This window comes from Mytilus edulis, chromosome 6 (assembly GCF_963676685.1).
Source record: "Mytilus edulis chromosome 6, xbMytEdul2.2, whole genome shotgun sequence".
Taxonomy (NCBI): Eukaryota; Metazoa; Mollusca; class Bivalvia; order Mytilida; family Mytilidae; genus Mytilus; species Mytilus edulis.
The window spans coordinates 61,642,647-61,669,238 of record NC_092349.1 but is presented as its reverse complement, the minus strand read 5'-3'; the positions used below and the strand labels follow the sequence as shown (position 1 = coordinate 61,669,238).

Here is a 26,592-nt window from a genome sequence, read left to right as displayed (position 1 = left end):
CAAAAACTGATATATATCAGGAAGAAAAGGAAAGATAACCCCGATGTCGCACAGGTAAGCCTCTGGTTCGACATAAAAATAGTAAAAAATAAACAAACAAATAAAAAACCCACACACACAAAAGTAAAATTTATTTCTATAAAGATTTACATTGTACAATGTTTATAAGTAACAAAAAACTTAGAATGATATTTAGAAATGTTTTGACCAATTAAAAATTACCTTCAATTATCTGCGATCCTGTTTTGTTTTGGGAAGGCAAGGAGATTTGTCAGAAAAGACCGTTCAACTTAACGTCAGTTTGAGATTAAATATGCATATGATAGACTCACTCCCAGACCCTACTATGTCAGGAATTATAGAAGAGGAAAGTTTTACGTATGACAGCACTGAAGCACCTGCAAATTCCTCGACTCATACGCCTACCCGAGGACTTTCATTTTCACAAGATCCGGATATTTCACACGAAACTGTACACCATCGACGTGACTCTGTCTCTGGACCTCATTTAGAAAAATTTCTTAAACTGATCAATACAATGTAAGTTTTATAACACTGCACCCGCACAACCGAAGTCATTTTCACAGTTTGATTAGTTGCCATCACTAGTAAAAAAAAAGGGGGAGGTGTTTTATTAATATTATGCTGAGGCTTTGATAATTTATAGTATTTATTAGTGTCAACCTATTGTGTGAACTGGAAGTCTCAACATAATCATTTTAGTGTCTATAACAAATGAATCTATCACAAAAAACGAGATTTAACCCATTGTAGTATCCGGGGGGTAGTTTTAGGTCATCAGACAGACCATCTACAATGTCCGAAGAACTTCCCAGAAACCATCCTCTTCCGGTTGAAACTAATGGCTATATGCAGACGTCTATTATCACCAGAAGAGCAATTGGCCGTTCCTGACTGCAGGAACGACCATCCAAGGTATATATTGATCTTGTATATACTCGGGATCACAACATTGGCGCTGCGAGCACTTATTTGCGTGGAGCATTGCAATTAAGAGCTCATTTTGTGATTTGAGGCGACGTTCGCTTCGACAGTGTTTCCAGCGGAAAAGGATTCGGGGAATCCTTTGCCGATCGTTTTTGTTGTGTAATACTCTGGTAGAGAATATTACACAACATTTCAGGGGTTTTGCAGCGCGGTAGAACCCCTGATTTTTGCGTATTATTGAGTATTTTTTATGTTTTTGCCGTGCAGGTAGTGTACGGCAAAAAATAGTAGGCAGGAGGGGAAAGGTGATTTGGTTTATTCCAGCGCGGGAATAAGTCATTTCAGGCAGGAGGGGAAAGGTGATTTGGTTTATTCCAGCGCGGGAATAAGTCATTTCAGGCACTCGTGGAGTATTTTGGAGGAATACTTCACGGTTGTTTAGGATTGTGCAAGTAGACGTCAGGTTACCTTGCTGACCCTGAAGGGACAGCTGGGTACCAGTCACCGGTAACTGCAGACCAGAACGGGTTACCAGTCGACAAGTTATTATTTTGTTTACTTCTGATAACCGCAGACCAGAAGGACAGGTTACCAGTCGTATTGTTATTGTTATTGTTTTGTTTACTTGTGTTAACCGCAGACCAGAAGGACGGGTTACCAGTCTTTGTGTTATTGTTTTGTTTACTTTTGTTAACCGCAGACCAGAAGGACGGGTTACCCGAAGCACTATTTAGCAGTAGTACTAGTATTTGTGTTATTAAATAAATAAATTGTGGTATTGAGTGTGTTGTTTGTTGTTGTTTATTCTTTAAATAAATAAACTTTGTTATAAATTGTTGTTCAGTGATTTACAGTTACAAATGTCGGTTGTAAACCTAAACACTTGTAGCTTTCAAGAGTTACTCCAGCTCCCAGGTATAGGCATAAAAACTGGGGAGCAAATAATGGACATTAGGGAGAGCAAGGGCTTTGTGACCGAGTCAGACTTGTCCACTATCTCCCACCTACGAGTAACAAGGGGCCTCTTATCCAGGCTGGACTTCAGCCCAAATGGAGGTGGCCAAAATATTGGGCCACCACCTAAGGCCCAAGGCAGGCATGGTGAGATGTTAGATAGGGGACACATTGCCCCACAGGGCACACCCTCCCAAGTACAAGGCCAATTTGCATTTAGACAAGAAGCATGGCACCAGGGGCAAAGTCCTGGGCCTTTGAAAGGGCCAAGCCAGATGGACTCTGCCTTCCTTGAATATAGTTCATATCCCGGTGATGCAAATGCTAGACCTGAACCTACAGGGAATTGGGATGGGGGCTACAGGGAACAGTTACAGAAAAAAGAGTGGAGTCACCATGATATTGGTGACCCAAACCAAGGTAGTCCCCCTCACCACATGTACAGGGGTAGTATTGGGAACAAGCCATATTGTCCAGGTAAAGACAGTGCGTGGGACAAACTTACCCTGAACTATTGGGGCACACCTTCACACCCCATGGGTCACGCAAGCAACTATGCAGGTCAGGGGTCAGCACCCTGTACCCAACCAGCTAACACTGGTGGGGGACAGTACGAGATGGCCTGCAGTAAGTATGGCAAGGGGCAAGACAATAGGGGTGCGGACACAAGGCAGACCCCATCTCATGACAATGGGGATAGGCAACCCAAGAACCAGTATAATCAAGGGTATACAGCGGTGCTCCCACAAGGGGTCACCGCAGGGGTGGGCTATGGACAACAGGCCTACCCAGTACCATATAATGAGGATAGGCCTAAGGAAAACACAAGGGGACCTGACAACAGAGGTGGGGCACGAGGAACTTTAGGTGGCATCTCTAAAGTTACCAATGCCCCAAAAAATATTAAGTATGACGGGAAGGGCAACTGGCAGGCCTTTTTCACAAAATTTGCAAGGTATGCGGAAGTTTCTGAATGGGGTCCCCAGGAATGCAAGGACCAACTTTGCTGGTGTCTTGAGGGAAAAGCCAGTGAATATTATGCCCTCATAACAGAAAGAGACAAGGAGGTGAGTTATAGGGAGCTTGTGGAGAAGCTTCACAAGCGCTTTGGTTTCAAGTTACTCCCTGAGACTGCCCAGGTCCAGTTTAACAATGCCCGGCAAGCCCCTGAGGAGTCTCTTGAGGACTGGGCTGATCGGGTGTTGTCCTTGGCCACCAGGGCATTTAGAAACCTCCCTGAAGAATATATGTATGAGCAAGCCGTAATGCGGCTGTGCCAGGGTATTGAAAACAAACAGTTGGGAGTGCAAGTCTCCAACCTTCAGCCCCAAAGCATAGAGGAGGACGTAGATAAAATACGGCTATTCCAACATAATACCCAGGCAATATATGGGAAGCCAAATAGGCGTGAGGTTAGGCAGGTAACTGATGGGCAGTATGGAGACCACCATGAGGCCATCTGTGAGTATCGGGGGCCCCTTGAGAGGGCCCCAGCCAGTACATGGAAAGTGGAGTTAGAAAAGTCTAATAAGAAGTTTGAAAACAAACTTGGTAAAGTCAACGAAAAATTAGACGACATGATGGACCAATTCAAACAACTCCTCACAAGCCCCATAACAGGAAGCTGCTCACCTGGCAGACAAACAGGGACAGAAAGTTGCCACCACTGTGGGGAGAGGGGCCATTCCAAAATGGAATGCCCAAACTATGGAGGTAAGTCTGTCTCAGGGAGTCCCTCCACTGATAGAGGGCCTCCATGGGAGGGAGTGTGCTACCATTGTTTTAAGCCTGGACATGTTAAGAAGGACTGTCTGGATTTACAGGGGAAGGATAGAACTGTTACCTCCACAATTCAGTCAAGCAGAACGGCAACAGTACCATTAAACTTAAACGGGACTACTCAGGAGGCCGGAGTGAGTCCCCGCAGATAAAGTTAGGCCTCTCAGTAGTAGAGTCTGTACCCCAAGGCAGAGTAGCGGAGATAGCTATAATTGGCCCAGGGGTATGTGCAAGGGACAGAGAGGGGAACAGAGAACCCAGTGTGTCAGTACAGGTCAAAGCAGAGATCGAGTCAGAGCAATGCTCTGTTTCTGACAAAGAGGCAACTCCTTCAGGCGGATTGGACTGCTACTTATTAAAATGTCTCGCGAACATATTGAGACATGGTGCACCGGGGTTGGACCACAGCCTTCTCCCAGGTGGGTATTTATTAGTTGAGGAAATCCTTAAAAGGGACCCAGGCTTTGCCAGGTACTCCTTACCTGATATTCATAAACTGGTCACGGTTGATGTGGACAGGAGGTTCACTTTAATAAAGGACTCAGACAGTGGTTGTTGGAAAATAAGGGCCAACCATGGCCAGGGGTATTCCTTCATTGTGGATACCCCAGCCATACCATTAGTAGAGAAATGTGAGGTGCCCCAAGGCAACTTGGATACTTTAGCATTGCTCACAGGAGACCAGGAGGGTCCAGTAGCCAATATTGTGAGGGGACCCAACGGAGCTATCCTGGCAATTGAGAATAACAGTAGCATTCAAAAGGTTGCTGCCCCAACAGAGACAACTTCGGCAAGTGATGAGGAGGCCCAAGAAAGTTGGGACTCCACCTCAGACAGTGAGGCACATACCACCTTGGTAGAAGGGGCCAATGATGAGAAGATAGTCACAGTTTTCCCTACTCCTGTTGTTGACGGAGGAATGACCGACAATACTGAAAACAGTCATTCACCTCCAATTGAGGACCCTTCCTCAACGGGAGAAACTGACAGAAAAGCCGCAACAGAAAGTAACAATCCGGTCAACCAGGAATCTGTATACATTAATCCAGAAAGCCCCGATTTGGGATTGGGGCTACTTTTCAAAACAGGTAATGTTGGCACTAGGTATTTTAATCAGCAGAAGCCGCCACCAGTAGACAGTGGGGCGTCAGTCTTTTGTGTGAGCACAGTTAGATCGGGTCCCAACAGAAGACAGTGGGACCCTGGAATTCCCTACCCAAACAAAGGCATAAAGACAGTTCAAGTGAGGAAAAATGAAACCAAACTCTTCACGATGGAGAATGGATCAGCACAACTTTCTGGGTCCAACTATATAGTGGACATGCAGCCACTAAATGGCCCAGTTCTAGTTTGTATAAAGACAGGGAAGAGTTGGTATACGATCCAGACAAGAACAATTCACAGTTGTCTGGGTTCCCAATTGGTTGGGAACCCATTGTACTAGCTTTTAGTTAATCAGTAGACCCATGGATACAAAGGGTCCGTTTGGGGGGATAGGTTTTATTCTTTTAAAAATTATTAGGGGGATAGGGTATATACTTTTTTAAATTGATGCATATTTTCTCTAAATTTGGTATTATTTCAGTATTTTATTGATTTTGGGCGAAAATCACAGGGCCCCCATCAGTAGAGGGGGCCTTATTAATAAAACTGGGGGGAGTGTAGTATCCGGGGGGTAGTTTTAGGTCATCAGACAGACCATCTACAATGTCCGAAGAACTTCCCAGAAACCATCCTCTTCCGGTTGAAACTAATGGCTATATGCAGACGTCTATTATCACCAGAAGAGCAATCGGCCGTTCCTGACTGCAGGAACGACCATCCAAGGTATATATTGATCTTGTATATACTCGGGATCACAACACCATTTTACAGTGGGGCAATTTTTTTTAAAGGGGGGGTCACCCAATACACCTTATCGCTATTTGTCCGCCATTGCTGGAAATCACACAGGTTCCCGTAAAATTTTGACGTCATAAAACAAAATGTCTGACGCCACAATGGAAAAGTGATTGTTGTTGACGTCAAAAGTTCAAGCGGACGGGTCAGCCGGGAATAGCGATAAGGTGTATTCAAGTTGGTGAAAAAGTGGGCGATTTGCCAGTTGGGCAATTTGTCCTGTTTCCATTACAAATATTCACTACAGCATGGTGCCTTAATTGAGTCAACTTTTTTAATAGTGCTGGGGGATAATTTTCGTTGTCCGACTTTTAATAATGTGGATGTTGTATCGATAACATGTTAAGGGAATTACTTGAACTTAACTTTGTAAATAAGGATTTTTAAACTGGAATCAAAGCAAAGTTTAGCCATTTTTGACATCAACAAAAATAGTGAAGTACAAGAAAGAATTGACAGATGACACCAAAAACATGAAAAAGGCTATCAAAAGTTTGATTTAAAGTGGTCACCAAGCAATCAGAGTTGCAAAAAGCTTAGGAATAGCTAAATCTGAATTTCCAGGCTTTTGAAGTGTTGTCTGATTGGTGGTAATACGGAAAATGTGCCTCAAGAAAACTCACCATACAGCAAGTAATTACAAACACCCTGTCACGGATTGTGAAAAGTTTCGCTGTTCAACCCTAAGGATATCACAAAAGAATATAACACTTGAACACCTGCAAAAGTATCCATACGAACTGTTCAACAAAAATTGCATGAATAAGGGTACACCAAATGATCTGTCTGGAAGAAAATTGGCACCAGGGTTGTAAATTAAAATAAAAGAGTTGCTTATTGCAGGAGTTAACGCTGTTGGACTGTTAACAATCAGTAGTAAAAAAGATATATTTACAGATGAGATGATGATGGTGATCAAACCTTGGAAGTTACATATAAAGTTTGGAGGAAGTCAAATGAAATTCAGCCGTAAAATTAAAATTGACATTAAATTTGTGATCTATTACTATCATGACTAAACTCACTCCCAAAATGTTTGTTTAATTTATGTTCTTATAGATAAAGCAAATTAAGCCTTCTTGGGTCTTTCGGCTAGAGATTAAAGAAAATTTATGAAAATTGTAAACACTGCCTATCTATGTTGTAAAAGGGTTCATCCATTTATTTCATTATTTACATTATAAGAACAGACAAGGTCATTTTAGACATTTCTCTCAATAAATTCAGGCATTTATGTAATATCTGGAGATAATGGAAACAAAGCTTTGACTAGACTATCGATTGCAACTGGAAATGACAACATACAACGTACATCCTACTTATTGACGGTATCATGATTCCTTACAATTTATTTACCGCTTGTGGTGACCTTTGATATCTGAATAAAAGTCCTATTTATAACCTTGTTTTAAGATGGGATTGTTAGTTCTTTGTAATAAATGTTGTACATGTAAGTAAAGAAGTTATAAATGTAGAGCACAACTAATGAAGGGTATTGTTTAGATTAAATGTAAAGAATTCTTTTGTTTTCTGAATTGAATACAAGGACTTACAAAAGTGCATTCATGTGCATAACTTTGTGAAATATAAAACTTTTGTGCTATATATATTCAGTCAATGCACAAGTTTATGTAATCTTTGTACAATGTAGTACAACATTTATATGAGTTATATAAGTTTTATTTGAATCCATAAACTAATATTATATTTAATTGAATTAGAATGAAGATTTGAAATTAATGTTTATTTTAAGTAATAAAATTTGTAAAAAAAATTTGAATATTGATAGACATGATAGATTTAAAACAATTTTTTTTTTGGCAAATTAAGTGTAGAATACATGTATGGAGAAAAGAAAAATGAGAGAAAACAATGATTTTACAATTGACAGATCGATTTCCCTTATGCACATGACGCATTGTAAAGAAAATATTTGTCTCTTTATCATGTTTTTGTAAATACTGACTCTGCTTGTTTATTGTTGTTTTAATAAGTTTGAAGCAATACATGTACATGTATCTCTTTGAAATCATTAAATGTTTTCTTGGAATTAAAACAAATACATGAAATAGAGCATGTAGAAACAGGATAAACTTGTTACTCAACATGATTAAGATTGTACATTGCAAGATTCTGATTTTATTTGAAATAAATTTGAAATTTAATTCAATTTTTATCTACATTTTGTTTTAAAAACGTCAAATTCCTTTCCAAACCACACATCTAAAATCTGTTTAATGTCATCATGTGCCTTGGCAGTCATGAACAAGAGAATATGAAAGCTTGTTTTCTTAACAGTTATTTCATCATGTGTACATACATGACATTTGTAATATGAGGCAGGCATTACCTGTAAATGGGGACGAAGTCTGTATGAATGATTTTTTTGTAACTTAAATATTTGTTAAAAAAAAGAAACGGAAATACCGTAACGTTTCCGATTTTGGTTCTGTTGTTAGGGATTTTAGTTGTGATGTTATTTAAATTATGACGTCATATGCAGTGTAAACAAAGAAACGCTATCATCAGGTAACATTTTTTCATATCAAGGAATTATTAAAAATGAAATTGGTATTGCACGTTCCTTCCTATTTTATACTAGACTGATAAATATATATTTTACTCAAAGTTTCATACAAACGAGACCGGAAAAAGGAAGTACATTGTACATTTCTGCGCAGGTCCGGGATTTCAAAACACGACAAAAAAAATTTGAACGATTTTGAGTTCATTAGTACTATGAAAAATTCGGGAAATTTTCCCATATTTTTTTTTTATTGAATTTTCTACTGTTATTGGGGACTCCGTCCCCATAATAACCATGATAATAGAATAAATATGTTGAGGAAAAAATATAATTATATATTAGTTATCATGACTGATACCTAAACATATAGGTAATGTTTAACTTACAATATAAAATTTGGAATGAAACTATTTCTGTAAATTCATGCAATTACTTTACATTTTCAGTGATTTTCCAACAGATGTTATGTGCTGTAAATTTACACCTGATGGTTCAATGCTGGCTGTTGGTCTAATTGATGGGAAAATTTTGGTAAGTATAAGTGGTCCTCAATATGTATTTTTTATGCCCAGGGATCTCCATGGCCTGTTTAACGATGGCGCCCCGCCATCGTTCAAATGTCATGCGCCATCGTCAAATGACTCGCGCCATCGTTAATTTGTCTTGCGCCATCGTTCAAAACTTCATCTTTTTTGTAGCCCGACGCCATTTTTTTTACCAATTATAATCAAATGCATGTAATTGAATAACCGTTAGGCTTTTTATGTTATAATCCAATACAGTTCTAACGCCTGAGGAATATATGGATTAAGATCGCTAATCACTTGTACCTGAGCTTGTACAGGTAGATCAACAAACCAGACACGAGAATACTATCTGAGGATAGACGATTCATTTGTCAAAATGATCAACTAAGTTTTAGCAAATGATTATGATAATTTAGATTAAACAAATAAATTAATAATCCAGTTACAAAGAAAACAGTTTAACAAGTCGAACACGTGCTTTGTTTTGACTTACGCAATCAGCATCCCCCTTTTTTAAGAAGTACAAAATAAGACGCAAAACAGTAAATATTATTTCAACGCAAATAACTCGAGTACTGCTGTAACGATAATTAAGAATTACTTTCAAAGTTTAAAAGTAAAAACTTTAAATATTTCCTGTAAAGAAATATCGTATCGTAATTCCGAATTCATTTCGTATATTACAATCAAATTGATACATCCGCGTTTCCGGTTTCTATTCAGACTCGAAAGATACATGTTGCACAGCATCAATTTGCCAGATAAAGTCATTAAAAACCTTTTCATTTGTCAACGTTTGCTTTACAAATCTCTTTAACCTTTTATATAACCCGTACGAATCGTTTTGTTGTTGCTGCAAATCAGCCATACCGGTAATGGGTTCTGAATTTGACAGTGTCCATGAAAAATAAGCTCCACATCATATGATTTTTAACCCCCATAACAATTACCAAAAATACAAGAAATCTACATGGGGACCTTCATGACAGCTTTTGGTCATTCTCGACTAAGGGCTTGGCATTTGAATGGTTAAACACGGCAATAAATGAAAATATTGATACTTCTAATTCTAAAATGAAAATTCAAATAAATATAATTGAAATAAGCAATGAATTAGCATGTTCACCATTCCTTGTATGGAGGGATAAAATACTTCCGATCACGCTACACTGTACAACGTAGACACGGTTTGTAATGGTGAAAGTTCCTCCATGGTTCAATTTTCATCCATGGAGATCCCTGAATTGCCCCATTTATGGGCATTATGTTTTCTGGTCTGTGCGTCTGTCTTTTTGTCTGTCCATCCGTGCGTCACGCTTCAGGTTAAAGTTTTTGGTCCACATGGTCCAGGTAGTTTTTGATGAAGTTGAAGTCCAATGAACTTGAAAGTTGGTACACATGTTCCCTATGATATGATCTTTCTACTTTTAATGTCAAATTAGAGATTTTCCACCATTTTCACATGGTCCACTGAACATAGAAAATGATAGTGCCGATGGGGCATCCATGTACTGCATGTACTGGAGACACATTCTTGTTATTCATGTTATTACCATTATTAAGCATATTTTTTCCCAGTTGTGTAGAATACTATGCATTATGAAAAGTCTTTTGAACTTCCATATAAATTTGCAAGTTCCTGTTGTCATGGTTCTTATCAACAAATAATGATAAACATGATGATTTCCAACTAATTGGTATTGTTTTGTCTGCAGGTATATAACCACCTTGAAAACCAATTATTATACAGTTTACGAGATGAAGATATAGATACATTTCATCTACCTGTCACACAGATAAGATTCCCTGCTTTCCCATTTACTGGAGTGGTAGAGGATGATAAACTACTGGCATCATGTGAGTATATCATTTATTATTTGACTCACTCTCTTTCTTCCCATTGACTGGATCTAAACTACTGGTAATCTGATGTCAGTGATCAGCTATGTATATTTCAGTTACAAAAATCAGATTATTTTTTTCTTCTTCATAGATATAAGAAGATGTGGTATGAGTGCCATGAGACAACTCTCCATCCAAGTCACAATCTGTAAAAGTAAACCATTATTGGTCAAAGTATGGTCTTCAAAAGGAGCCTTGGCTTACACCAAGCAACAAGCTATAAAGTGCCCCAAAAATTACTAAAAAATCTACTGACTTCTTATTCAGTCAATTTGACAATGTCATCAGATGAGAGTTGTAACCTATGAGCAAATTTCAGATTTTTGTGAGATATCTACTTTCTTTTTGCAGATATTTTTTATTTTTTCAATGTTGAATCAGAATGAACTTAAAATTTTGTCACCAATGTTGATAGTACTATTGAACAGAATGATTTCATGTTTGGCCAGCAGCCTTAAACCATGCTAATGCATCGAAAGTAGTTCTATGAGTTGGGATATGTTGAGCATGACAATATGTGTACTCTAATAATTTAAGACATATTTTGTGGAATGATACATGAATATCCTAGGAAATTCATTCATCTCATACATGTAGGTCTGAACATTTCACTGACTAAGTTGAATAAATTTATTGATTTGACAGGACAAGAAATAACCTATGAATGGTATAGAAATCAGAATTGTTGTCTGAATTTATTTTCAAACATCTTCAAATCTCATTGAAGTATATTTCCTGAGGAGAAAATTCTCAAGTTTTATATTTCTTTTTTTAACTTTAACCTGTTTATATTATTGAAGTATATTTCCTGAGGAGAAAATTCTCAAGTTTTATATTTCTTTTTTTAACTTTAACCTGTTTATATTTTTAGATGCATCAGGACATATTAAACTATGGGACTACACCACTGGTTCCTGTCTAAATACAATGACGGAAAACAGACAGTCACTGAACGTGACATACAGTTCTGATGGCCTACGCTTCGTCACCACAGGAGAAACACCTGAACTGTTTGTGTATGATAGAACAACTAGGAAAAAAATACTAACATTAGAGCCAAGGTATAGATAAAGAATCAGAATGATAAAGAAACAAAAAAAATATATACATATTTATATCAAAATATTTAAAGGTATTTCTTTTTGACATCATGCTGAAGTGCATATAAACGAGCATTATCGTTTTGAAATTCATATAAGGAGTTGAAATACTGACAATGAACTGTCTTTAGCTGAGTGTCAGAAATGTTCCTGAAATGTACCGATAAAAGCAAGATGGAAAATGGCTGCATTGATCAGCAACCATAATGTCATTCACAAAATATAGAGTTAAATAACTGATAAATTTGGAATGGTAATTTTAAATTTTTCTTTGCAGATCTTAAATTGATATGACTACTACTACATGTAGTATATTTTTTTATGAAATTTGCAGAAATTACCCTTAATTTTCTTTTTGTGTTGCATACATGTATTAGTACAAAGTAATATGAACGTCACTGAATTGCCTCAAAATGCACTTTGAAATTTTTCAGATGCTGTACAATTTAATTGAATTATGCTTAGTTGAAAGGCTCATACAGGTAATGACAAGTAATTGTAGGATTTAGATGTACATTTTAATTATTTGTATATTAAAAGATGTTGATGTTGTTCAAATTTTTTATTGCAGCATATCAACTCTTTCTTTTTCTCCGATGCAAGTATTTGTATATTTTTAAAGACATTTGGTAAAGGAATGCACTAAGACACCTGTGACTGTGTGAAACTTAAAATTTTATATCTATGTTTTGTGGAAAAAAGTAAAATATAAATGATAAAGATGAACACCAAGATATGTCTCACCTGTTTGCAATTTTAAGATGCAAATATTGAATCCAAATGGCAATACATATACATTAAACTATGCAAAACCTAGAGTGATATATCATGTATATGTTGGTTTAAATCTGCTTCACTTGGACTTAGTGTATAGTTGCTTCATTGACAATCATACCACATCTTCTTACTTTATACTGAAGTTTTGTATTGAGTTAAGTGTTTTGAAAGTTATTGTCACTTCACAATTTAGATGGGATCATGTGATTAAACATATTATACTCATGCACTTGGTTACAGCGATTTTTTGTCGAGCCTGCAACTTTTGTTGCAGAAAGCTCTACATAGGGATGGTGATCCGGTGGCGGCGACTACGGCGGCGTTAGCTAACTTCTTAAAAGCTTTATATTTTAGAAGGTAGAAGACCTGGATGCTTCATACTTTGTATATAGATGCCTCATGTTACGAACTTTCCGTCAGTCACATGTCCAATGTCCTTGACCTCATTTTCATGGTTCAGTGACTACTTGAAAAAAAAGTTAAGATTTTTTGTAATGTTAAATTCTCTCTTATTATAAGTAATTGGATAACTATATTTGGTATGTGCGTACCTTGCAAGGTTCTCATGCCCGTCAGTTAGTTTTCACTTGACCTCGACCTCAACAGCATAGTGTATTGCTCAAAAGCAAAAAAAAAATGATTATTAATTCGTAACATTAACCAATTCTAAGTTCTTTGACATCAGTAATTCTGTGTCAAAAACCTATTATGTATCAAAAATTGAATTACAATCCGAATTCAGACCTGTAGCAAGCGCAAATATTGTTTCAATTTTTGCTCCAACTGTTCAGGGTTGGACCTCTGCGGTTGTATCCAGCTGCGCTTGGCAAAGCAATTTATTATATCATTGTATAGATAGACTCAAGTTTTATGTTTGATTCCACAAATTATTGAAAACATAACAAAAGAATCCATACCTTTTAAATCTATATTCAAAATGTATTTTGGGCCTCAGTGGCCAAGTGGTCTAGGTAGTTACTACTGTAATCACTAGCCAGTCAACACTGAGGTTGTAAGTTCAAACCCCCCTTGTGCGGGTGCACTCAATTCCAATCTTAATTGACTATGATTGTCAGTTTTCCTGTCGAAGGTCGTGGTTTTCCCCGGGTACTCCAGCTTCCTCCACCAATAAAAACTGACCGCCACGAAATAGCCTAAATGTAGTGCTTAAAAGTGGCGTTAAAACACCAAAAATCAAATCAAAATCAAAATGTATGCAGTTTTAATGAAATTGATGTACTTATTTGAACAGAATTATAAACCCTATTTTTTTCTACTTTATACCACTAACAAGTGTGCTATATATATGCTATCAAATCAAGAAAATTTACCTTTCTGAAAATTTTATTTGCATCATGTTGAAGGTTATTACAGTAATATAGAAATGAATAAAACTTCTTGGAGATCATACATAGCATACTAAATTTTACCAAATTGATTAACAGCAATTCATATTAATTCTGTTATAATGCTACATTGTTTCTTAATTGTTTGCAATCCGATTTTTAGTGATACTCATCAGAAATTAGACGGCCATTGTTTTAGAGTATTTGCAGCTCAATACCACCCTGATGAACCACATCTTTTTCTTTCTGGAGGCTGGGATGACACAGTGCATGTAAGTAACAAATATTAATGAGGTGATAAGTTTATTCTAAAGACATCATCTTATAACTGCAAATATGCATATTATAAATTCAAAATGTTTTGCAATCTTTTTATTATCCTAAAAAATACTTAAATTTTAGATTTTTATATCAATATCTGTACGCAGCTTTTACTGAAATTGCAATAATAAATCTTGTGTTTTTGGGATACGATTGCAATCTGTAGACTTTTACCGTTGACTCAGGGCTGCATTCCCTCACGTCAACCGTTTTATTCTAAACATTCAGCAACATCTCAGATTCTTATGATTGTCTTGCTTTAAAAGGTAAAAACAAGCAAAAGGATTGAACATAAACAACTTTCCTGTAATGTTCTTCTCATAATCTTCATGTTTGATATTTCCCTTGACCTATATGCGTGTTTTTAACAACACGGAAAATCAGAATTAAGCAGGATTTATGTTTAGTGTTTTTATAAATTTAGAAACACGTCAGAGGGAATTCCCCAGTTTTGATAAATGCAAGAGTTCTCTGAATTCCGATAATAATTCTATTTCTGTCATATAAGAACTGAAGTGGAGTTTTTCCATATTTTACCGTTATGAAACTGATATTTGATACTGTAGTTTCCCCATGTGTAAAGTTCAAAGACAAAAACCTAACGAACTGACAAGATGACCGATTTTAGACTACTGTAGGATACTCTCATAAAGAAATGGAGAACCATTCATCATATTATTTAATAAACGTTCTTGTTCCAAATCGCAAGTCGCGGGTTTGTTTATGTATTAATGCGCATGCGTATAGTTTTCTTGATTTCAAGGGGTATCAGATTGAGTGGTTGCTCTGGATTCCCCGCTTCATTGATTAATTTGAAACTCATTGGATTCTTTTTATGTCTGTCTGCTATTGAGGGTTATTGTTGCTGCATAATTTTAAATCATATGCGTCATTTAAATTAAGATAAATGTAGTGTTTACCTATAACACCCCTTCAGCCGAAATGGAGTCTTCCATATTATCGTTTCGAGTGGTCTCCCTTCCGGAAGTATTTTCCGTCAAAATCTAAAGTCGAAATACGACTCGTCAAGAAAAATTAACTCGTTAGATGTCGATAAACGTCGTATTATATTAAGAATGATCTCAATTTAAACAGAGGAGTGTGTACGGAAAGGAGTCATGCCCACGGACCCAAAGGAAATTAATATTTAAAGAGTTAGAAATGGGGTTCCTCCTAGAATTAACAGTGATAAGATACGAAGTGAAATACCTTCTCTCACTCTCAGTGACTGCTGTGGAAAGTAAACTTGGAATTGATAGTACAAAAATAAAACACAATAAGTACATTGCTCATACACTTGTATCCGGGATTGACTATTTTTAAAGTTGAGTGACTATTCAGATTATTACATTTTGCATGTGCAGTTGAATTAGTTTTGAAAATAATACTATCCAGCTGTACCAGGGCTGCCAAAAATGCGTGAGACTCTAGCATGTTCATGCTTTTTTGTGGCAGTATCCTTGGATCTATTTTTTACTTCTTTGATCTTTTTAATTTTGGCCAAATCTCTACCATTTGCTTAATGAAAAGTTGGCAGAACTGCTAAACATGTACATGTGTCAATGAAAACTATGGCAATCGTATCCCTCAGAGCATTCTGCTCTTTGATTTTCCATTAACATTCACAAAAATAAATGAATGTGAAGTATTCTGATTTATCACTATATAAAGTTATTGTCATCAGAAGTAAAGAATCCTATGTAATACAACATTTTGAAATCATTACCAGAGTAGTTTGATGATAGACATTATGATAGCAAAATATCATATATAAACCAATGAATGATTGTTTGTCTTTAAAAGAATAACATATAATGTATAAAATTGCATGTCAGTATAAAATAATATATATTGATAATTCACCCCTTTTTTCCAAGATTGGTTAGATATGGGTACACCATGGATTTGAAGGTTAAAAGAAAACCACATTTTCTACAGGCTTGTATGCAAACTTGGGTTAAACCACAAAATTAAAAATTAACAGAAATACATTTTTTTTTAATCATCAAAAATTAGTACCAACAAAAAAAAACGGAATCAACAGTATCATACTTTCTAGGACACTTTTAAATTCTGATACATTATTTAATAGTAAAAGAGAAACCAATGTTAATGATAATATGATAATTTTGAAACAATTTTATTTCAGTATTGGGATGACAGAAAGAAGCATTCAATTAGGTTTGTATTTATTGTATCAATAGCACAGATCATTACACTTCATACATGATAAAAAATCATTAATTACAAAAAAAAGTTTAATTGGTTACGAGAAGTTCAATTAAAATATAAAAAGTGTTCGTCTTTTGAAGAACCTTGATTGAAATTGATATGTAGGTATAACATGCAGTCTCGAATTGATTCCTGATATAAACAATTTAATGATAGATCTTTGTTAGTCTCTGCAAAAATTATTCACAACTTAATATCTAGCATCTTATCTCTGGTGCTTGACACATAGATATAAGAGGATAGGATATGAGTGTGAATGAGACAGCTCTCCATCCAAGTCACAATTTTTAAAAGTATACCAGTAAAGGTCAAAAGAACTATGCTCACTGTGACCAAACAGCAAGCTATAAAGCCCCAAAAAAATACTAGTGTAAAATCATTCAAACTGGAAAACCAACAGTCTAATTTATATAAAAAACAAGAAACAAGAAACTCATATAAACCACATCAACAAAATGTCAGTATTATTATATTTTTTTCTATTTAGATAAGATTCTTTATGATGTTTTTTCCTTTCCAGATCAATAAGTGGTCCACATATATGTGGTGATGCAATAGACATTGATCCTATCGGTAAAAGAGCCGTCTTAACTGGTTCGTGGAGGAGAAAATGTCCATTAGAGGTTGGTTAATATTATAACCTCAATACCTTATTTATAAATACACACAAATGTGTTAGTGTGATGAGCATGTTTATATTTTAATGTTTGTATCCAATCTCATCAGAATTGTCCGAAGAGCTATGACTGATTCAGTAAATTGAGATAGTTTTGCTGTTGTGATATTTTTGTTTTATTTGACAATTTTCCAAGTTTTCAAATTTGTTACAGTTAACTCGCGTTGTCTCGAACTCGGTTGACTCGAAATTTCGGATGAGTCGAAGTTTTCACGTGGTCCCGAACTTTTTTCCATACAAAAGTATGTTATTCGATTCCTGATGAGTCGAAATTGGAAGAGTCGAAATTTCGGTTGAGTCGAACTAAATTTACTGTCCCAAGGTTAACAAACGCATTCAAAATTAATTTTTTATCTCGAACTAATACACATATGTCAAAACATGACCTCCGGGATTTAAATGTATTAAAGAGTTAATCTGACAATACACGTGTAATTAAATTTTCGGTCATTGACCACTGTATTGATTTATGACATGCTATTTCCATGAGTGATTACCTAAGATTATCTTTTATAGAATTTTTATAAATAATTAGTGATACATTGTTAATGTTCATGAAAAAAGTATTTAAATTGTTTACAAAACAATTAATTTGTGATTTACACTAATGAGCTTGGGTGTGTATAAAGTGAGGATTATGGCTTCCGTTGATGATCACCTAAAAACTACTCGAACGGCGTCTTTGATCTTGTTATATATTCTTTTGAGAAGAAAGAGTGAGATAAAACAAAATGAATAGAAATCAAAATTTTCTTAAATCTCTTGTATCCGAGAATAAACAATTTTGTCAGCTATTAGCGACCTGAATTACGAAACTGTCGATTGGAAATAATCTCTTGGAAAAGCCATAGGATTTTTTTTTTTAATTGAAACAATTGAATAAGTAAAAATAAGAGTCATTATAATAATAAAAGACTGTGACATACAAATACATCGATCTGATACTAGAATATCAATCCCCTTTCCATATTCACCCGGATTTATTTTAGCTTTACCAAGCTAAGCAAGAGTTGTGTCCCTTAGATTGTCGAACTTCTGGTGTTCGTTTGAGTCGAACTACGTGTATCTCGAAATATTTCTCGTGTCCGGCTGACTTTGACATAACGAGAGTCGACTGTATTTCCAAATTTTCAACCACTATAATAGTTACAAACAGGTATCAACCCAGTGGTAGTAACAGAGATGGGTCCGATTACATTCAATGTAATTGATTAATTACAATTACTTTGTCATTTGTACGATTAAATTAAATTAATGATTACATCATTTCTGAAAGTATCTAATTAAATTAATGATTACATTGACAAAGTAATCATGATTACATCTGATTACAATGAATTTAAAAACAAAACATTTTGAATGATGTGAATGAATAAACGTTCAATATAACTATAGCATTTTTGAGAAAGTAATTCATTTGGTTCAATTATAAAATGATAACTTTAAATTAAACTTCATTTATTTAAATAAACACTAAATTTCACTACATATATATACATTACACTTTATCACCTATGATCTCTGAATTATTTTGAAATACATTTAATAACGATATTTCATAATCAAGAGTTTTTTGTTTTTCTTCTGACCTCTTTCATAATTTATATGTATTCCAAGTTGCAGTTTATGGAAGTTTAAATGTGGATGAAATAAAGTTACCAGTTAAAACTATGTTAAATTCTAATAGAAATGTTTAATCAAATTGTAAACAATATGTAAGTAAAAATCATTGCATTTTACATGTCCAGTCCAAATACAAAAAAAAATGAAACAACATATTTGTCCAACTTTTAATTAATGTGCTAATTAGATAAATTTTCATGTCTGATTTATCTTTTATCATATATATTTCCCTACAGCTATACTCAATAGGTAATTGCAATAAAAACAAACATTAATTAGTCTCCTACCTGTCAATTCAAAGTTGACAAAAATCACAAAAATTAACAAAAGATTATAATTCAGGGTTAAAGAAAAGTATTACTTAAATCTATAACAGTTATTATAAAAAATTAATATGAAGATCATTATAAAACAATGAATATACATGTATGTACAATATCTTTTACCAAAAAGATATATAATTGTATTATATTTCTCTGCTTAGGCTAATGATGACTTTTCAATAGTGTAACTTTATTTTTTAATAAAGTAGACATGCTTGAAGTTACCAAACCATTTTAGTATGTTTAAAATTTATCATATATGAATAACAAAGAGGTTCATTTAAAGACCAAAAACACGATTTTAGATTGTTTTCATTGTAATCAGAATGTAATCAAAAAGTAATCATGATTACAGGGTATTTTGAAAAGTAATTGATTAAATTAAATTACATGTAATCAGATTTTTGGCTGATTAATGATTACACTGATTACTTGAAAAATAGTAATCAATTACAGCTGATTAACGATTACAATTACAATTACCCCAAGTCTGGGTAGTAATAACATAAACTGTACTAATTTTATTGCACGAGGTGTGCATTTCAACAATTATTGTCTCTTCAATCATGTGCAAGGCAAAAATATTTAAATATCCAAAATCTTTAAAAATATTGAAGAGTGGAGGACCTACAGAATAGTCAAATCTGAACAAGGAATCAAACCTTTGCATGAGACAGATGTATTATTTATTTAAAGTTTTTTCCAAAATTTTATAGCAGCAAATTTTACCCAAACAATATCCATATTTTCATGCCAATATGGTAGTACTGGCTTCTGGGTTGGTGATCACTCAGACTCGCAGTGTTCCAGCAAGGGTATTTAAACACTTGATAAGCTTGTTGAAGACCATACTGTTGTCTGTAATTGCTTACAGCCACTTCATTTGAATTTTGATGGATAGTTGTCTCATTTGCAATCATTGTAATGACCTGAACTATAACAAAACAATTTACACAGTTAATCATTTTACAAGTTGTGTTATGCAGCATATTCTTAAACTACTTTTACTATGCCTATCATATATTTTAGGTTTGGGATTTTGATACTGGAAAGAAGATGAAAGATATTCCCTCTGAACCTCTGTGTCATTGTCAGGTAGGACTAGGTCACAATTAATGTATACTATGGATTCATTTATTTTCGTGCATGGTACCAATTTTCGTGGATTAAGAAAAACTTGCATATGCGTGGATATTAAATATTCGTGGTTTTGCTGAAGTCTGCATACAAACCTATAGAAAAATTATCATTCATTGAATATTTAATTTCATGGTTTGACTGTAACCACGAAATCCACGAAAATTGGTATCCAACGAATAATAATGAATCCACAGTATATAAAAAGGAAGATGTGGTATGATTGCCAATGAGACAACTCTTCACAAGAGACTTGGGACAGGCACATACAGAATGTGGCATGGTTAAACATGTTTGTTGGATCCCAACCTTCTCCTAACCTGGGACAATAGACGTATTTACACTTGTATGCAAATTTGTCTGCCATTACGTAAAATCACACAGGTTCCCGTAAACTTTGACATCATAATTTAAAATATTTGACGTCACAATTTAAAAGTGATTGTTACTTGACGTCAAAAGGTGATTCGAAGTAGATCTAAGGTCATTCGGAGGCAAGATGCAGCTAAATACCAAAAGTGTAAATACGTTTATGATGTAACAATACAGCATAAGAACAAACTATAAACATCAGTTGAAAAAGGCTTTATTTATCAGATGGATGCAAATAGAAATATCTGTAAGAAAAGCACATAGTGGATGTGGCCAAGTACTTGTACATCCCAACAACAAAAAGACACCAAGTGCAGATCTGAGAATACTTGCAGTTACTGACAGCTAGTTCAAAGTCAAAAACAACTAATAAAAAATATCATGAATTTAAGACTAAATTATGTTGGCTTTCTGAGCAATTTCAGTTTTGTATCTATTAATCTAACAACAGCTCATTTAGTTTATCAGGGTTCCCACTCTGTTTTGAAAACTGTAAGAGATAACTGTAATGTTATGTCAGTGGTTTCAGACTTTAAAATATCCTTTCAATGTGTGAAAATGTCAAAATCCATGGAGATGCACTTGGATTTCTTATATAAGCAGCTTCTTGTAAAATGTCTGTTTCTCCTTCTCAAATTTCACATTTATGCCTTCTACTTTGAACTGTTCAATAAATTCTATACATGAAGGCATGTCCATATGTCTCTTTAAGTCACTTTAGTTTATTGTTATTTCATCAATGTATTCTGATACAATCCTTGAAAATCGAAGTCCTAGACATTTTTGTTGCAGAAAGAGTTTGAATCTTGGTGTATATAATAACTTATGTTTTGTTTCAGCTTTACTGTTGTCAGTGGTTGGCTAAGGAGAGTGTTCTATGTGGAGGTTCTGATGGAAACATGGCAAAAGTAGTAAACTGGTCTACCTTAAGTGTATGTATGCCATACAAAATATTATTAACAATTAACAATTAAAGATTTTTTGCCAACAAAAAATAAAAATGATGTCTTGTACAAATGGAATGTAACTGGATAGACTTAAACTAATTTGTTGTATTCATAGACGAGTTGCCATAAAAGAGGCTGTTTTATGCTAATTTCTGTTTAAATGAAAATCATCAAGCAATATGGTTCAATTTTTCACATTTTAAAAACATGCTTTCACTCATAAATTCCATCATTGGAATGCGTTGTTGACCAAATAGACACTTCTACCATTCATGCACCCTTTGGGAGCTTATAAATATATTCTCATAAAAAACACCAGCTGAAGTAGGGTCAAAAAGAGGAAAAAAAACAAAATATACCTGCCACAGCTACTGAAACAAGCATGGACAATAATCTGCTAGGCCTGCTGATATTTGATTATTTTATTAATACAAGAAATATAATTATGCTTAAGAAATAGTTCCACCACAGTCACAATGAAAAATTCAAAACACTGGTGGATTAAACATGTATAAAGCAGTTGATATTGGAAAATATTTTATTTGAACACTTGTTATAGTAATGGTTCTATAAATTCAGAAATTATTTCTACGTTTTCATTAATGCAAAAAAACGTGACAGTGGCAGGTTCACAATAATAAAAACATGCATTCATAATTTTAGTAGTAATTTTCTTTCATAAACCTTTTGTCAGTTGTATTGATTAATTTGTGCATTTTCCCCAGCGGTCAATGATTCACAGTAATAAATGAATTCATTTATTTCTAAATTAACAGTTCATAGGTTGTTGGATTTGTTTTTCAGACAAAAGGCTTACTGACAGATCTTCCCCAAGGAGTGTACTGTATAGACAATGATAAAATAGGCAATAAACCACTGATGGCTGTCGGTAGTAAAAGTAGAATTTATGTGATGAAACCTGAGAAAGACTTTTAAACAAGAGATGGCTGTGTGTGGATGTTAACGGGAAATACAGATAGTTTTCACTTGTGATGAATGCAGACTAAAATTACTGTTTGTTACATATTTTTGGGGACATTCATGTCGAATTGAATATCTTAAATTTTATTGAATTAATTTAAAAAAAAAATTAAGTACTTTTTTTAATTATCTTCTTTGGATTTGCTATGTGGATGCTTCTTCAAGCCTATGTCAATTCATAAATTCAATGCAATATAAAAAAAGAATATCTTTTCTTTCTTTCAGATTTTGTATTGTATAAAAGATGTTTAATATTTTGCTTTTGGGTCAAAGTTTAGTATTTTGGGTGCCAGAAATTATCTCCCTTTAATAAAATTATGAGTTATTTCCCTTCAACATATTGATGAAGGTTTGAGTATTATAAAGTTCTAAAAATCTTTTACACAGAACAAACATTTTGGCATCAAAATAAGTGAAAATCCATAGTTTTAGTAATAAAAATCCATTGAAACTTTCATTTAATAGTATTACAGAAGATACATGTAAGAACATTCAACAGTGATCTCAATAGAAATTAGAATTATAACATACAATCCAATTTTTAGCTCACCTGGCCTAAAAGGCCATGTGAGCTTTTCTCATCACTTGGCGTCCGTCGTCGTCCGTCGTCGTCGTCGTCGTCGTCGTCGTCGTTAACAATTTTTCAAACATCTTCTCCTCTGAAACTACTGAATGGATTTGAATGAAACTTAGCATGATTGTTCCTTAGAGTATCCTGCACAAAGTGTGTGCTTCGATTTTTGATCCGTCAAAAAACATGGCCGCCGTTACTTAAAATAGAACATAGGGGTCAAATGCAGTTTTTGGCTTATATCTCAAAAACGAAAGCATTTAGAGCAAATCTGACATGGGGTAAAAATGTTCATTAGGTCAAGATCTATCAGCCCTGAAATTTTCAGACGAATCAAACAAACCATTGTTGGGTTGCTGCCACTTAATTGGTAATTTTAAGGAAATTTTGCAGTTTTTGGTCATTATCTTGAATATTATTATAGATAAAGATAAACTGTAAACAGCAAAAATGATCAACAAAGTAAGATCTACAAATAAGTTAATATGACCAAAATTGTCAATTGACCCCTTAAGGGGTTATTGTCCTTTAATGACAATTTTTCACAATTTGTTCATCATATTTGCTAACTTTAAAAAATCTTCTCCTCTGAAACTGTTAAATGGATTTGGATGAAACTTAGCATGATTGTTCCTTAGATTATCCTGCAGAAAGTGTGTGCTTCGATTTTTGATCCGTCAAAAAACATGGCCGCCGTTACTTAAAATAGAACATAGGGGTCAAATGCAGTTTTTGGCTTATATCTCAAAAACGAAAGCATTTAGAGCAAATCTGACATGAGATAAAAATGTTCATTAGGTCAAGATCTATCAGCCCTGTAATTTTCAGATGAATCAAACAAACCATTGTTGGGTTGCTGCCACTTAATTGGTAATTTTAAGGAAATTTTGCAGTTTTTGGTCATTATCTTGAATATTATTATAGATACAGATAAACTGGTGTGTACAAGCAAAGATGTTAAGCAAAGTAAGATCTACAAATAAGTCAATTTGACCAAAATTGTCAATTGACCTCTTAAGGAGTTATTGCCCTTTAAAGACTTTTTTCACAATTTGTTCATCATGTTGACTTACTTTAAAAAATCTTCTCCTTTGAAACTGCTGTATCAATTTCAGCCAAACTTAGGCTAAATGAGTTTTAGAGTTTCAGAGTATCTAGTATAAATTTTATATTTCATTTCCTTGTATGTCAAAAGAAACATAGCTCCTATGGCTAAAATAGAACATAGGAGAAAATGATTTTTTTTTGCTTTTGAAGAAAATAGGACGATTCAAAGAACATTTAAATAAATTGAAAAGCCAAAATAATCATTGATATGAGATTAAACCAAAAAAATTCAGGTGAGCGATTCAGGCTCTTGAGAGCCTCTTGTTTTATCTACCCTTTAAATGTATAACTAGAATTATCTTTAAAGAGGTTTTTGTATGATAATAAATTTTGTGAAAAGAATTAAATATTCAGTACGCACTTTGTTAACTTGGCTTCACCAGGTAATCATTGAATTTTAACATGAAGATGTGCATATTAATATGGCTTTTTGGTTCATTTACAAATCCAAGGGGCAGGCCCCTATGCACTTATATTTTTTTTTTTATTATTCAGTTTGCTCTTTGTTATCGCAAAATCTCATAAATGCTTTCATCTTGGCAAAATCACATACGTGAGACAACTTTGCTTTGTCTGCTGGCAGCTTCAGCAATATATAGGTTTGTGATTAGGTAAATCATTGACAGTAGGCCAATGAAATTAGGTATGCAGATGTATCATCATTTGCACTTCTCATATCCATGGAGATTTTTTAATCAACCAATCAGTCATGGTATATTAATTGGAACTTTTGCATAATTTACATGTTAAGGTTTGTAATTAGGTCAGGTCAAGATTAGTCACTAACTGTTAGTCAATGATTTTGGGTTGCAGTTTTATTAACATTGTAAGTCTCATTTTGATGGATATTACATAGCTCAGTACCCTTAGCCATGGAAACTTTTCATAGGTTACATGTAAAAGTTTGTGTTTAGGTCAGTTTATTGGGAACCACTATTGTTAAGAAAATTTAATAGGTATGTTATTGTAAAAGAATAAATTATTCTAATTTCCACTGCAATAATTTGACCTTGAACCTTCAATCAAGGTTCAAAGTCTTTGAATGTTTTGTATAGATAACATATTTAAGAATTGCCATTTATATGCCCCACCTATGAAAGGAGAGGGGCATTATGTTTTCTGATCTGTGGGTCAGTTTGTCCATTCGTCCTTTTGTCTGTTTGTCTATCTGGCTTTAGGTTAAAGTTTGGGTCAAGATAGTTTTTGATTAAGTCAAAGTCCAATCAACTTGAAACTTAGTACACATTCTCCCTTTGATATGCTCTTTCTAAATTAAATGCCAAATTAGATTTTTGACCCCAATTTCATGGTCCACTGAACTATGTACTATGTGTACTATGGACACATTCTTGTTATTTTAAGATTTGCATGGTGTTTAATGTAAGAAAAATAAAAATTATTAATCATTCATGCATATATAGTGCATTTTGATGGACAAAAAAAATAAAATATTGATTTTCCATTAAAATGGATCACAAGTAACAATGCACAATATGTAGAAGACATTAAATTACACACAAAAAAATAGAGTTAGGTACAAAGTACAAACAGTTTGATCATGCATAATATATATAGTATTTATTATAGTGTTTGTTGTTTGTTCATATGGTTCAATCTAAAATATTTATGCCCCACCTACAATAGTAGAGGGGCATTATGTTTTCTGGTCTGTGCACCCATTCATCCGTCCGTCCTTCCGTCCGTCTGTCCAGCTTCAGCTTCAAGGTAGTTTTTGATGAAGTTGAAGTCCAATCAACTTGAATCTTAGTACACATGTGCCCTATGATATGATCTTTCTTATTTTAATGCCAAATTAGAGTTTTTACCCCAATTTCAAGGTCTACTAAACATAGAAAATGATAGTGCAAGTGGGGCATCCGTGTACTATGGACACATTTTTGTTTAAATCATAAGTTATCACTAATATCTCACTTCTGTGTTGTGTATTAAATGTTATCAGCATTGCAATAAACATGAATAAAACAAATACTGTTATTATTTTGATGCACTGTTCCACTTTACCTTATAAATTCATCTATAAAAAGTCTTCATCACAGGTACCAGGCTTATCACTATATATGCCAGCTAGCTAACAATTGAACCTTAATTGTTTGTACTTGTTTGTTTGTTGATTTGCCTGTGTCAAGAGTTTCAAAATTTGAGACAATCATGCAGCATAAACTATTTATATTCATTCCCATGGTAACATGTTGGTTTAGATTTGTGAGTTCAGGAATTATATATAATTATGTCCTTTTTTGAAAAGTGAAACGTCCTATGATAAGCTTCATACTTTGTAAATAGATAAAAATGTAAGCTGCATACTTTTAGAGGATAGACCTTGAAGCTTCATACCTTGTAAACAGATACCTTATGTTACAGTTTCCATCTGTCATATGTCCATTGTCTCTGACCTTATTGCATGGTTCAGGTTCTATCAAACAGCATATGCCCGACTTCCACCTCATTTCATGGATCAATGATCAAGGTTGGAGTGATTAGGTCTTCGATACAGTAAGTTGTATCTCAACTATATTTGATGT

At 34.3% G+C, this 26,592-nt stretch overlaps 1 protein-coding gene across 1 annotated transcript; it reads left to right on the top strand.

Moving 5' to 3' along the window:
- The first annotated feature begins 246 nt into the window (after positions 1-246).
- On the top strand, positions 247-22,506 carry LOC139528037 (WD repeat-containing protein 38-like). The gene is made up of 11 exons (XM_071323822.1): positions 247-540; positions 8,554-8,638; positions 10,350-10,491; positions 11,408-11,597; positions 12,208-12,234; positions 13,923-14,031; positions 16,230-16,261; positions 16,833-16,935; positions 19,964-20,029; positions 21,283-21,375; positions 22,195-22,506. The coding sequence occupies exons 1-11, from the start codon at positions 314-316 to the stop codon at positions 22,324-22,326; spliced, it is 1,206 nt and encodes a 401-aa protein (XP_071179923.1). The 5' UTR covers positions 247-313; the 3' UTR covers positions 22,327-22,506.
- Positions 22,507-26,592: the final 4,086 nt, after the last annotated feature.